The following is a 13031-nucleotide window of genomic DNA, read 5'->3' as shown; positions in this document are numbered from 1 at the left end:
CGCGACGTTCGCGGCGCACTCGCGACGTTCGCGACGTTCGCGACGCGCTGTGTGATCGCGAGAAAGAACTTTGCGCGCCGTCGCTCCGCGCGGTCGCGCTCCCGCGACGCGTCAACGTCTGCAGCGCGCGTCTGCGCGCGTCGCTCTCGCGCGGGCATTTTGTGTTTCACAACAACAACCTACGCGTCTGGATCGAACGGCGCGAGCGCGCTCTCGTCGACGATCCCAGCCTTAATTAACGCCCTTCGCGCTCGCGCGAGCGCCGCGCTCGCTCGAACGCACGCGCTCGCCACGGCTCTCGCGCGCTCGGCGCACTCGCGCGCTCGGCGCTCCGCCTCGAGACCATCCAAGCGCTCGATAGTCGCTCTCGCCCGGGCCGTCGTCTCGTCCAAAGCCTTCACCGCGCGCTCTTGCTCCGCCGTCGTCGCGAGCGTCCAAGATTCGGGCGGGAGGAGATCGCTCAGGGCGTCGGTGAAGTCGAACGTCGGACCAGTTAGCTGCTCATGGTCCTCATCGTTCTCATCCGCGCACGGCGCCTCGCTCGGGGCGTGCACGGCGCGGTCATCGTCGTGCGCGTCCATCGCGCGGTCACGCTCGAGGGCGCGCGGTCATGAGAGTCGCGCGTCGTCGTCTACGGCGCAACATTGAGGAACGTTGAGGGACGATACGACATCGTACGATCGAGCGAAACGTCTCGACGACCCCCTACTGCGCTCGAGACGCGAGGCGACTCGAACGCACGCGTTTTCGCGCGATTCATCACCCATCGACTCGGACGTTTACACGAAGAACTAGCGCGCGACTACACCGCGAACGCGTCGCCAAAGTTTCTAAACACGAACACGCTCGCCAAGAACAGCGCCGCCGATCTCGCGAGCGCGGCGTTCGCCTCGCGAATCGCCGGGTTCTTCGATCGAAGCTCGCTGACGATGAAGTCTTTGATCTCGGCGACGCCCATGATGGACGACCGCGCGACGCTCTGCGGTTTCGTGGTTGAGGGACAAAACCTTTCGGTGCACCAACGTGGAGCCCGACGCTCCATAAACCGTCGACGACGACGCGCGCGCGATGTTGGACGTGAATCTGTTGAGACCCGATAAGGGGGGCGACCCGGTGCGTTCGGACGTCGCGACGCGGAGGTCAAGGCGGTGGTTTCGCGACCGATGAGGACGCGGCGGCGGATCGATCGAGCGCGAGCGATCGTGACGCCGCGCGCGCGCGCGCGACGCGACGACGCTCGAAGGCGTACGGACGAAGAGAACGCGCGACTGACGTGTGTTTTACCTCTCCTTCACGGGTAGGATGTCGTGCGAGAGAGCGAAAGGAGACGGTACCGTAAGCCCGAGGGCGTGGACGACGTCTTGACGCTCGACCTGGAGTGGCGAGACGCGAGACACGAGCTCGATCGCATCGGTGGAGAGTTTAATAAGGCGAACAAGGAGGTTGCACTGTTGATGAAGGCTGGGAAGAAGGATGAGGCGGCGCCGTTGATGGAAATCGTGAAGGAGATCGATGAGAGACGAAAGGCGTGCGCGGAGCGGGAAAAGGAAGCCGAGGCAAAGATGACGACGGCGCTGCTCAAGCTCGGTAACATCGTGCACGACAGCGTGCCGATCGATGATAATGAGGATAACAATAAGGTTGAGCGCGTGTGGGGGGAGAAGCGCATGGAGGAAAACCTGCCGAACCACGTGGACTTGATCGCTATGCTTGACATCGCGGACACCGAGCAAGGAACCGAAGTCGCGGGTGGGCGAGGGTACTACCTCAAGGGTGCCGGCGCGCTGCTGAACCAGGCGTTGATCAACTACGCGCTTGCGTTCTTGTCGAGCCGCGGACACACGCCGCTAGCGACGCCCTTCTTTATGCGTCAGGATCGCATGGCGGAGTGTGCGCAGCTCGCCGATTTCGATGAGCAACTTTACAAGGTAACGGGCGAAGGCGAGGACAAGTACCTGATCGCGACGAGCGAGCAAACGTGCTGCTCGTATCTGCGCAAGCGTTGGTTGAACACGAACCAGCTTCCAATTCGGTTGGCGGGTTACTCCACGTGCTTCCGCAAGGAGGTCGGTTCGCACGGTCGCGATACTCTTGGTATTTTCCGCGTTCATCAGTTCGAAAAGGTCGAGCAGTTTGTCGCAGTATCTGGCGAAGGCGATGCGAGTTGGAAGGAGATGGATCGCATGATCGGCAACTCCGAGGCGTTCTATCAATCGCTTAACATTCCTTACCAAGTGGTGAACATTGTCAGTGGCGCGCTGAATGACGCCGCGGCGAAGAAGTTCGACCTCGAGGCGTGGTTCCCGTCCTCGCGCACCTTCCGCGAGTTGGTTTCATGCTCCAACTGCCTCGATTACCAATCTAGACGTCTTGAGATCCGCGAAGGCGCGCCAAAGAAGGGACCGGAGAAGGTCAAGGCGTACGTGCACTTACTCAACTCCACGCTCACCGCGACTGAGCGTACTTTGTGCTGCGTGATTGAGAACTGGCAAACACCTGAAGGTCTCGTTGTGCCGCCTGCTTTGCGACCGTGGATGAACGGGATTGAATTCATTCCGTTCGTTCGCAAGCTCGACAAGAAGGGAAAGCTCGTCGATGTTACGCCGGCGCCAGCGCCGCTATTCCCGTCCTATGATGTCACCGCCGGCGCTGAACCTACCGCTTACGTCAACGCTGGTCCATGCGCGGTGTCCAAGGCGATTCAACAAATCGTCAAGAGCACTGGTGCCGCGGTGAAGATTGAACCGGCGGCGATGTGCCCGGAAGAGATCAAGGCTGAGACGGACAACGCAACGCCCGTGTTCTCGCAAGGTGACCTCGTGCTCTCTGCGCCGTTGGCCATCCTCCGCCATATCGTCAAATCGAATCGCGTCGGTGCTGGCTTATACCCGGCCGGTGCCGCCGAACAAGCCCGCGTGGAAGCTTTGATCGAATCCGCCGCCGCCGGTGTGGAGGCTATTGTTGCCAAGATTGAGAAGGCGCTCGCGTCCTCTACGTCCGGCTTCCTCGTCGGCAGTTCCGCATCTTTGGCCGATGTCTACCTCGCTGCCGTGTGCGAGTCAGTGTCTGGCGGTTCTGACGCCTTCAACGAGTGGCGAACCAAGTCTGGCGCGCTCTAGGCTTACAAGGAAACCAACAATTCTATCGATAATATTGACACTCGATACTCCGCAACAAATATTCCTCACCACTAAACACCTCAACAGTGCCCTCGCGCTTCCTTCATGCACCCTCAATCTTTCGCCCGCGCGGGTCCTCGCACGTTCTCATGCTCTAACAACTCGTTCGCGAACGCCTCGAACTCGCTCGCGTTTTCAACCATGCACTGGTGCAGCGACACAAACTCCTCCACGCACTTCTTCCCCCGCTCCCGCTCCTCCGCGAGCATGAAACACGTCAACGCCGCATCGAACGACTTCCCACACGTCGACGATCGAAGGTCGGCGACGCACGGGCACGCCAACGCGGCGTCGACGCGCGCTTGAGGATCATCGTTCGAGGACGAGCTCGCGTCGGCCTCGGCGGTGGCGCGCGCCAGTGTGTCCGCGAGATCGTACGACTCCGCGCCGTTCGTCGTCGTGGGGTTCTCCTTGGTCATCCCGAGTGGGTGTGCGCGACGCCGATCGCGCGGCGCGAAGTGACGCTCAAGTGAAACGAGCGCGTCGACGGCTTTTTGGCTAGTCTAGAGACTCGAGCTAATAAATCTAGTCTACGGTCCTGAAAAGGACTTGATTCCGGCCCTTGAAGGGTAAGAACGTGCGTTGAATGGACGGATCCTTCGCGCACAGGTACTCTATGAAATCGGAGTAACTCGACACCGGGCCGCCGGTCGGCGTTCTTCGATGCGGGAAAAGCTCCGGGAACGTGCAGCACGGTACCACCGCAAAACCGACGTTCAACGCGAGCGCCGCATCAATAATCGCTTCAGTGGCTTGATCGGCGTGCATACCGACCAAGACATCCGGGCGCATTCGCTTCAGCTTTTCGCCGACGGAGGAATCGAGAGACCAGAACTCTGCCCTAACATGCGTAAACGGCGCGACGTTCACGGCGGCATCACATCCCGCAATGGCTCTTGGAACGGCTCGCGGAAACTCCTCAAAATGCGCATCGAGCACTGAGCGATCAGAGGGCGGCGCCGCGGCGCTCACTGCGTTGACATCTTCATCCGTCGCGATTTCGGTGTAAGCGGTCAAGCGCGTGAAGTGCTCCTTCATCCTCGTCTCGTTCTGTTCGTCAGCGCACTTTACCCATAACTCACTTCGAAGCCACGCTTCGCGCGCCGCCGGCTTGGCGTCCTCTCGAGCGCCTCGACGCCGCAAATTGTTCCAAGTTGCGCGCTGACGAGGCGTCAACGACACACATCTTGGCTCAACGAGGACACACCCAACACCGTTATTGACGTGAAATTCAAACGAAAGCGTTCCGGACCCACCGGCAATGTCAGCCACGAGCGTATCCTTCTCGCTCGTCTTCAATCCGAACGTCTCGACGCACCACTCGGCGAAGAGCCTGTCGCTGACGCACTTCGCTTCCTTGTTTGCCTCACCGTGCGGATCATCATCGCTCCTCTCCGCCTCTATCGCCCTTCGTGAGCGCTCTCTCGCTCGTTCTCGACTTTCCCTCGCCAATCGCAGCTCTTCATCGCTCGCGTCGTGTCTTCGAACGCAGTTTGGATCCCGACACTGCTCTCCTCTCAAGGTTGCCTTGCACAACCCAAACGACGACATCCCGCGAGCGCTCCCAACGCTCGAGGGATCGATCAACCCCCCACCAAAGCGCTCCAACATCTCCTTACGAACGTTCGCCACGCTCATCACCGGTGCCGGGTCGAGAATCACGATCTCCGATCCGTCGACGTACGCTCCGTCCCGGTCGTCGCGCCGCGTCGCGCGCTCCGCCTCGTCCTGCTCCGTCCACGCGAACGACACTCGCGCTCCCGGCCGCACGCCTCGCCCAACGCGTTCCGACGTCTTCACGAACGCCGTGCTCGTCCCTCGCCCCCCCCGCGTCTTCAGCGCGTCGTCGCACTCGACGTCCACGAATGTCAGCCCGCGACCCATCCTCGCGACTCGTCGCACCGTGCCGCGCGCCCGTCGTCCGCCCCCCCCCTCGTCCGCGCGCGCGCGAACGACCGTTCCACGCTGACGCGCGCGCGCGAACGCGACGCGCTCGACGCCCATCGTCGCCATCGATCGCGCGCGCGCGATGGTCTCATCCGACGTCGCTCGACGCGCACCGGTCGACCGCGCCTTTCGGCGTCCCTCGGCACCGGTCGACCGCGCCTTTCGCCCGTCCCTCGGCACCGGTCGATCGCGCCTTTCGGCGTCCATCGGCGCGTCGGGACGTCCACACGTCTCGACGCGCGTGCATGGTGGGTGTCGCGCGCGCGCGTCCGCGTCTGCGCGCGCGTTCGCGCGGTGAAGACGACGCGGCGCGTCGAGCGCGTCCGAGCGACGCGAACGCCCCGCGGGCGAGGTCGGGCGAACGCGCGGGAGGGATCGTGAATGAGGGTTTGACGGTGACGACGCGCGAACGCGCTGGACTGACGATGGACGCGCGCGATGGACGCTCGACAGCCACGACGAGGGATTCATCCGTTACTTCATCGCCTGACGACGGTGTGCACGAACGGCTCGACGCATAGAACGTGGACGACGGTGAAACAACTCGGAGACGCGCTGTTCTTACAGCTGGACGAGCACAATCACCCGGCGTACGCGGGACGGGAGGTGAAGAGCGCGGTGACCGGGCAAGCGGCGAAGTTTAAGAGAAAGTTTGATTTCTTATCGCAAGGCGTGAAGCGATCGAAGAAGTGAGTTTGAGGAGGTGAGAGATGTTGGCGAGAGGGACAGTCGGTATCGGCTCGGCTCGGGCGCAGGGGACCCGTAGAGCGGGCGGGAGAGATTCCCCGAGGCGACGAGGGAGTCCGATCGTCACCGCGAGCGATGAGTTTAATGATAGCGGTGAGAGCGATTGGATGGAGAAGGCGAGGGCCACGGCGAACAAGCGGGCGGCTGAGTTTCGAAAGGAGGGGCGAGGGGCGCAGCCCGGAGCGGCGCAGACGTCTCGAAGGTACACGCGCGCGGGACGAGAGGAAGATCGTCAGCGCACGGCCGCGGTGCGCGGATACGAGATGGACGAGGATGGAAACTGGCAGAAACCCGAACCGAGCGTGGACGAACTCCTGCGAGGGACGGCCTGGGAGATGGATCCGACGAAGGATGCTACGCAGTTCAGCATGACCACGGACGAGTGGAAGGCTGTGAAGGCTGAGGCTCGCACGGTCATGTATCCGCACGATGCGGTGAGCGTTTTCGAGAAGGCTGGCTTGAGACGCATCAACCCGGAAATGGCGGCCTCAATGCTCAAGGTTATTGCTCAAAAAGCGCAGAACAGTCGGGTCGACCGCGAGGAGCTCGCTGGACTGCGACGAGACCCGAGAGTGGCACACATGATTGGCGTGTGCGTGTCTGCCGCGCGCGCAAAGAGCGACATGCTGCCAGCGGAAGAAGTTGCCAAAGCTTGCTGGGCACTTGGTGTTATCGCGGGGGAACGCGCGAACAGTGCGGAGCTCGAGGTTCTCAGCGACCGCGCGGCGGATTTGATCGTTAAGTTCTCTTCGGACGAAATTGCGGATATATGTTGGTCTCTCGCGAGCTCTCGGCATGCGTCTGAGCGTTTCTTCCACGAGCTCGACATCCACGCCGCTTTGACCGGCTTGAAGGGGTTCCAAGCGTATCAGCTCACTACAGTCGCGTGGGCGTTTGCCCACCTTGGGCACAAGCACACCGGGTTCGTGGAGGGGCTGGATATCTGGGTCACTCGCGCACCAGCGAGAGCCAAGACGATGAGCCCGGCAGAAGCCGCAGATGCGCAAATCCACCGCTTCAATGCAACTATTCTAGCCTCGCTCGCTTGGTCTTTCTGCGTCATGGAAGACGCGCTCGATAGCCTTTTCTTTCGTACGCTGTGGGCAGAGATTTGTGCGAGAGGCGTTCACGACGCGGCTGTCGTGCATGAAAAGGATCCCTCCGGTGATGAGCACCATCACGCGAACGTTTTCGGCCCCTGGAAGGGACGTCAGCTCAACCAGCTGCATCAAGCTTCCCTCACTGCCGTGAGTGCTGGGTTCGAGCCGTTGCCTGCCGAGCTTGGCGCCGCGGCAGATGAAGCGTGGAACACTCAGACTCGTCCACCCGTCATCTCATGGTTCCAGCGCGATGTCGGTGCTATTTTGTCGTACATGGGCGAGAAGTACGAGGAAGAAGCTCTCGTTGGCGGGTACAGATGTGACTTGCTACTTCCAAACGCCAAGCCCAACGGTGTCGTGATCGAAGTGGACGGCCCTTCGCACTTCGCGCGCAACGATCGCAAACGTGCTCTTGGACAAACCCGACTCAAGCAACGCCAGCTGGAGGGTGAAGGCTACGCTGTCTTTCCCATTCCTATTTTCGATTGGGACTTTTTGGAAAATGCGGAACAAAAATCAGATTACTTGCGAGCTGGCTTGGATGCCATCGAAAACGGTCAACGCCCCGCAGGTCTTGACCTGGACTCTCATCTATTCGGAGAAGGCGCCGGCGCGGATGCGTGGAACCGCAGACCGATGTCTACGATGGGCGACTTTCAATAGTAATTCACCACATAGTGCCCGCATAAGCATTACTTTTAACACAACGTTGGATGAAAACGCACGCCTTGCCGTTCGCTCGAGCGTCAATATGGAAGATTTAACCCTCTTGCATTACAACGCACGTCGCGTTCACACACTACGACTAAGTCAATCTCTCGCGGATCGCATTTAGCCAAGCTCGATCCGACGGATACTCTTCGAGCATGTCTACGTGGGCCTCTATAAGTTCTATCTTGGCGTAGTTGATTCTGCACGAGAACAACAGGCGTTCCGGTAGTTCTGATTCATCTTCCCCTTGAACCGTAGCGCCCACATCGAGGATCAGTTTACCCAGTGACGTGTGCACCGTGCGCAGTCCATTCAACGCAACGTTGCTGAAATTATGCGCATCGACGTTAACTTCAAGAGCCCCCGATCGCTCGATGTAAGACGAAGTCCTATTCACCATGAATGGTTTGCCATTCCCGTGATTCACTGCCTGGCGCACAATCCAAGGCAAGTGTTGGTGTCCCGTGACGACCATGACAACCATCTTCGTTTGTCGGCGAACTGCCATCTCGTGCGGAAAGGTATCGACCTTACCCGTGCCATCACCCTTGACGTATCGAATCAGCAACTTGTAATCGGCCGGCAGGTCATCCCAGTTTGCAGTTTTCTCGAACTTCTCTCGTGCAAAGTCGCTAATTTTGCACAACAGAACGACATTGTGACCCGGGCCTTGGTTCTCCTTCTTCGCGAAGTACCCACCGGTGGGCTTGTAGTCGGGGACCATGATGTTGATAATCAGCACCGTCGGTACCTCACCCTTGATCTTCGTTCCTAAGTCGTCTGCAAAGATGTTTTTGATCCAGTCACCCACTTTTTCATCGCTCTTGAACGCCAGCACAGCCTTGACGTCGTAGAACGGCGCCTCGCTCGGAACTTTTTTCTTGTCCTTCTTATACGACTGGCCTCGAAGTTTGAAACCGACACCGTCGGGATTCTTGCTCCACGACGCCGCTGAGTTCTCATCCGCCAACGTCTCCATACCACCCTCGTACAGCGGAACGACGCACTTGCTCATTTCGCTCTCTCCATCCCCGATCTTATCCGACACGCTTCGCCACCGATTTATAGACGATACTCGAAGCGTCTTCGACGGGTGATCCATCCTATCCTCCTCCATGCTCTTCAACCGATTCAGCGACTTGGCCCGCATGAAGCTCGGGAGCGACAGCGCGTCGTCCCGCGCGTCAAAAAATTCGTAATCTCCATCGTCCGACGACGGGCTGGCGGGATGATCGCCCTCGTGCGGTGCCGTTGCTATCGGGGCGCTCTGCTTCGACGCCCCGCATCCCATGACGCTCGGTGTTCACGACGGAGACGCGAACGAGAGAGAGGCGCGATCGGTCGATCGTCGGTCGTGTCTGACCTGCGTCGCCCGAATCGTAACGCGCGTTGGGACGGACGCGGAGGCGCTCGAACGCGCGATACGTGCGTGAAGGCCGACAATTCGTCGGGCGGGCGACGCGCGGGCGTCCGTGCGTCGTCGTCTGAGGGCTGGGCGCGTCCAAGGAATAACGCCGAGGACTACGGTTTGGCGGCGAGACAACGATTGAGAAATGAAAGCTATGGTTGGTGTCCGTATTAGAGATCTATGCGTCCGTTTCTTCCTCGCGAAACGGCGGATCGATGGGTGCGGCCTGAATGAGCCTGATGTCGGGCGGTAAGAGCGTCACGAGGTCTTCTTCGTATCGCTTGGCCTCCTCGGCAGTGAGGAAAATCAACTTTCTATCCTTCGCAACGTCTGGAATCTTCACATGTGCTTGAGTGTCATCCCCAAGATTGTACACGGGGCCGCTCGCATCACTGCGTATTTGTGCGAGCCACAACTTGTGATGCTGCTCGAGCTCTAAGCGTTTGAGTTTCTCGCGCTTTATCACGCGATCACACAAGAGGCGCAGTGTCTCCAAACCGACTCGCGCTCTCCTGAGCATCTCCATCTCCTCAATCGTCGGAGTACGCTTCCGTTTGCTCGAAACGCGTTGACCAAAACGTGCGCCACTAGCGTTGGCGCTGTACTTCGATCGCATAGTTGATCCTGGATTGTTCCGTTCTTGGACGCTGTGCCGCGCGCAGAACGCCAGTGGCTCGGGTGACTGATACGGCAGCATGTGCCAGCCGCAACGTCGCGCACAGAGTGGATGGAACACAACCGGACAACCGTTCGCACAACACGGAATACACGCGCCGTCATCAAGTCGGCAGGCTGAGCATCGTGCGTTTCTGAATTGCGTTCGGATTTCTTCTAGGCCTGTGATGGCCGACGGTCCATCGAGATAAAGGTCCGTCTCCATACCTTGCTGCCAATGCGCGCAAACAACGTGACACCAGCGGTTACGTCCGCGATTTGGAGTCTGCGGAGCGGGCGTCTTGGGCGTGCTCGGTGTCGGGGGATCAGCTTCGACCTCAGCTCTTCCATCGGGTGCCGTCTTTGCCGCCGTCTGAGAGCGCACTTGCGGACTCGAGGTTGCTCTTTCACCAGCCATGGGCGTCTGCGTGGCCGGATTTACGATGGTTCTCAGCGCACCACGCTTTACTGGACACAACATACACTGTACGCGCGGGTCGTACATCGCTCCATCGCCAGCTTCACGCATGTAACGAGGAGGCCGAGTACCAGGCAGACCGTTTGCTCGCTCAAGTCGCTCCGTCTCGTGGCATGGCCAGCACAACCATTCACCCTCCGGAATATTTGTAACTCCGTAGCACTGTTGGTGCACACACATCTCGCAACGCTCACAGAAGACGATTTCGTTCGGATACTCGCTTTCGCCACCCGCACACACGCAGCAAAGAGCGTCCTCCATGGCACCAGATTCTACTAGTGGATCACACATATCTGCACCAGCGAGCTCGCCGCCGTCAAACTGCGCCTCTTCTTCTTTCCCTTCTGCCTTGAGGCGCTCCATACGCCATCGACCACCGCGCCAACGCTCTTCGTACTTGCTCGTATCCCGTAGGGCCAATTCTTGTTCCTCTTGAAGTTTTCCCTCTTCTGGCAGCGCCTGCTTTACCTCGCTCAGAAGCCTCTGAATGAAGTGTCTGTTAATGAGCGATGTCCGAGCTAACGCCGTTTGAGCTCGATAAATCTCTGCCACAACTTCATCGTCCGGCGCTAATCTCAGAAAATCCGTCTGCTTTTCGATGCGAGCTAACTCTGCCTTGACTTTTTCGATTGGATCAGGTAGACGTTCACCCGGGGCAAGTTTTGCCTCCATCTCAGCGCGCTCAGCCTGGCGAATCTTCTCCATGTTTTCCCTTCTTCTGAGACATCTCGGGGGAGCAGACGCCGTCCCGCACACACCTTGCTTACGAATGACACAAACTTGACATTTCGGTGGTCGCATGCTTTGCGGAATGCCGTTCGGACCGGACTGCTCAGGATTGACTTCTTCGAGAGTCTTCGGAATAGCTGGAACTCGAACAGTTTCAAGCGTAAGGCGGGTATACTCCGCGAGTTGCTCGATCGGATGACACACGTTCGCCGGGTACAAGTATGTCTCTTCGTCCTTTGACTCAACCTTCGCCACGCTGGGAGAAATAGACACGTCCTCCATGGCACTATCGCTAACTTTTTGATCTGTGGATCCGTCTAATCTGATGGGAGCTAACAACTCGACTTTCGCTCTTCGTGCAAGCCACTCACGCGCTGCGATCTCGTTCGGATTCATCGATGGCATTATTTTCGATGGAGTCGTCGTCGAGTTTTCCTTGTTGCGCAATGCATCGTCGTCGTCCCGAAGCCACGTCACGAAATCAGCCTTGTCTACACCATCAATGTCTGAAGCAGTCAGTGTGGAGATGTCAAACAAGTTGGAGATCAGTTTGCGAATCTCATTCGCGCCCAATTCTCTCATGGGGTGAACAGCGATAACTTCAGCGCGTGGTGTAGACATCGGCTCATCTTTCTGAGGTGAAGTGGGCTTGACTTCCTCTTTTGGCGTCGTCGGTTTGGCCGGAGAAGGCGCAGTTTCCTTGGCAGGCTCTTCCTCCTCAGCCTTCACCTCCGCTTTCATCGGCGTCTGCGCCGGGGTCGTCGCCGTCGAAGTCTGACCGTTTGCACATCTTCGCGCTTTCTTTTCCATTTCTTTCACGTGCTTCTCACAGTAACACATGTAGTCACAATCCGTTGAATTCGCTGTGGATCGAACTTCCATACGAACACCAGCCTTCAAAGCACACATGGGATGGAACGGCACCGAGCAAGCACCGTACGCACACTGGATACAAGCGCCGACGCCCGTTTCCTTGCAAATCGAACACGTCAAGCCCTGACGGTCTTGCAATAGATGACCAACATCGATGGGTTCCATCGCTTCAATGTTGGCGATGAAAAGCTCCGGAATCCACTGCGCGCAGAAAAGGTGAGCCCAGCGTCCGTCGGTTGTTGGTTTCAACGCTCCACCCCTCACGCTGCACAAACAGCAGGTCCTCTTCGCACGACTTCTACAAGCGGTACAATTCCAATCTCCATTAGGAATCTTGTGAATACCGTAGCACACCTGGTGCACCGCAATATCACACTTGTCGCAAAAAAGAATTTGATTATCGTCGTAAGAGTCTCCGTCGAAACACACCCCGCAGTACTCATCGATTTCTTCCGGCTTCTCCAACGGGGACACTCGCGTAATCTCGTACTTCTTGTCCACCACCTTTGATTTCGGATTATTTGACGGAGTCCTCTTCTTCGTCGCCGGCGCCTGCTCTCGATTCAACACAGCGAGACGCTTTCGTTCCATCGACTTTTTCGCCTCCTCCTTGTCCTCCTCGTCCCATCCGTGAATGTAGTGCCTCCCCAACCCGCCGATGAGATAATCTCCATCGTTCTCCATCAAGTGCTCCGCTCGAGGCGTCAATGCCTCGACGTCGCGTCGATCGATGTATCGGAAGTGTTCCTCGCACCACTTTAAAAAAGGCGCCGCCGTTGCGTTCACCGTGCTCTGTCCCGCCCTGAGCGCCCACACCTTCGTTGCATCGTTCGTCTCCGCCAACTTCTTCTGTCGCTTCAGCTCTGGGTGCTCCTCCATGAGAAGCGTCTCCTCTCTCGTCGCCTGCAAGCGCTCGCACAGGGTCTTCCCACTACTGTCTTCACCGCTCGCGTTGAAATCGGGCGCAATTTCCACGACGTCGCGGCTCAACGCGCGCCACGACGACGCCGTCGCGTGCGATGCTCGACGGATAGAATCATTATCGTTCGTCATCACGACCAAGATCACGGAAAGGGCACTCGCGCAGGCTTCGACTGCGTGAGATCCGTCGACTACCGCCGATGCGCGCGCGCCGAGCTCGACGTAAACACCCCTCGAGAACGCTTTCTAGGACGCCCTCGACGACGCACGCGCGTCGATATCGT

General features: G+C 58.8%; 9 protein-coding genes across 9 annotated transcripts; 3 read left to right on the top strand and 6 right to left on the bottom strand.

The window, feature by feature from the left end:
- Positions 1–179: 179 nt before the first annotated feature.
- On the bottom strand, positions 180–581 carry OT_ostta08g02030 (unnamed product; the record flags this gene model as incomplete). The annotated part of the gene is made up of 1 exon (XM_022983570.1): positions 180–581. One exon carries the CDS (start codon positions 579–581, stop codon positions 180–182), a length of 402 nt encoding a protein of 133 aa, XP_022840975.1.
- A 221-nt stretch (positions 582–802) lies between these two features.
- On the bottom strand, positions 803–958 carry OT_ostta08g02020 (unnamed product; the record flags this gene model as incomplete). The annotated part of the gene is made up of 1 exon (XM_003080721.1): positions 803–958. The coding sequence occupies one exon, from the start codon at positions 956–958 to the stop codon at positions 803–805; it is 156 nt and encodes a 51-aa protein (XP_003080769.1).
- Positions 959–1068: 110 nt separating this feature from the next.
- On the top strand, positions 1069–3119 carry OT_ostta08g02010 (Aminoacyl-tRNA synthetase, class II; the record flags this gene model as incomplete). Its single annotated transcript, XM_022983568.1, has 2 exons — positions 1069–1113; positions 1302–3119. 2 exons carry the CDS (start codon positions 1069–1071, stop codon positions 3117–3119), a joined length of 1863 nt encoding a protein of 620 aa, XP_022840974.1.
- Positions 3120–3232: 113 nt separating this feature from the next.
- Positions 3233–3598, bottom strand: OT_ostta08g02000 (unnamed product; the record flags this gene model as incomplete). Its single annotated transcript, XM_003080719.1, has 1 exon — positions 3233–3598. One exon carries the CDS (start codon positions 3596–3598, stop codon positions 3233–3235), a length of 366 nt encoding a protein of 121 aa, XP_003080767.1.
- A 106-nt stretch (positions 3599–3704) lies between these two features.
- OT_ostta08g01990 (unnamed product) lies at positions 3705–5192 on the bottom strand (the record flags this gene model as incomplete). Its single annotated transcript, XM_003080718.2, has 1 exon — positions 3705–5192. One exon carries the CDS (start codon positions 5190–5192, stop codon positions 3705–3707), a length of 1488 nt encoding a protein of 495 aa, XP_003080766.2.
- A 179-nt stretch (positions 5193–5371) lies between these two features.
- On the top strand, positions 5372–5819 carry OT_ostta08g01980 (Ribosomal protein L31; the record flags this gene model as incomplete). Its single annotated transcript, XM_022983567.1, has 2 exons — positions 5372–5374; positions 5580–5819. The coding sequence occupies 2 exons, from the start codon at positions 5372–5374 to the stop codon at positions 5817–5819; spliced, it is 243 nt and encodes an 80-aa protein (XP_022840973.1).
- A 17-nt stretch (positions 5820–5836) lies between these two features.
- Positions 5837–7636, top strand: OT_ostta08g01970 (RAP domain; the record flags this gene model as incomplete). Its single annotated transcript, XM_003080717.2, has 1 exon — positions 5837–7636. The coding sequence occupies one exon, from the start codon at positions 5837–5839 to the stop codon at positions 7634–7636; it is 1800 nt and encodes a 599-aa protein (XP_003080765.2).
- Positions 7637–7778: 142 nt separating this feature from the next.
- OT_ostta08g01960 (Domain of unknown function DUF1336) lies at positions 7779–8975 on the bottom strand (the record flags this gene model as incomplete). Its single annotated transcript, XM_003080716.2, has 1 exon — positions 7779–8975. The coding sequence occupies one exon, from the start codon at positions 8973–8975 to the stop codon at positions 7779–7781; it is 1197 nt and encodes a 398-aa protein (XP_003080764.2).
- Positions 8976–9270: 295 nt separating this feature from the next.
- On the bottom strand, positions 9271–12879 carry OT_ostta08g01950 (Zinc finger, PHD-finger; the record flags this gene model as incomplete). The annotated part of the gene is made up of 1 exon (XM_022983566.1): positions 9271–12879. One exon carries the CDS (start codon positions 12877–12879, stop codon positions 9271–9273), a length of 3609 nt encoding a protein of 1202 aa, XP_022840972.1.
- Positions 12880–13031: the final 152 nt, after the last annotated feature.

Source organism: Ostreococcus tauri (assembly GCF_000214015.3).
Source record: "Ostreococcus tauri WGS project CAID00000000 data, contig chromosome 08, whole genome shotgun sequence".
NCBI classification, from domain to species: domain Eukaryota; kingdom Viridiplantae; phylum Chlorophyta; class Mamiellophyceae; order Mamiellales; family Bathycoccaceae; genus Ostreococcus; species Ostreococcus tauri.
Note: the sequence above shows the minus strand (reverse complement) of the source record. Positions and strands in the feature narration are given on the sequence as shown.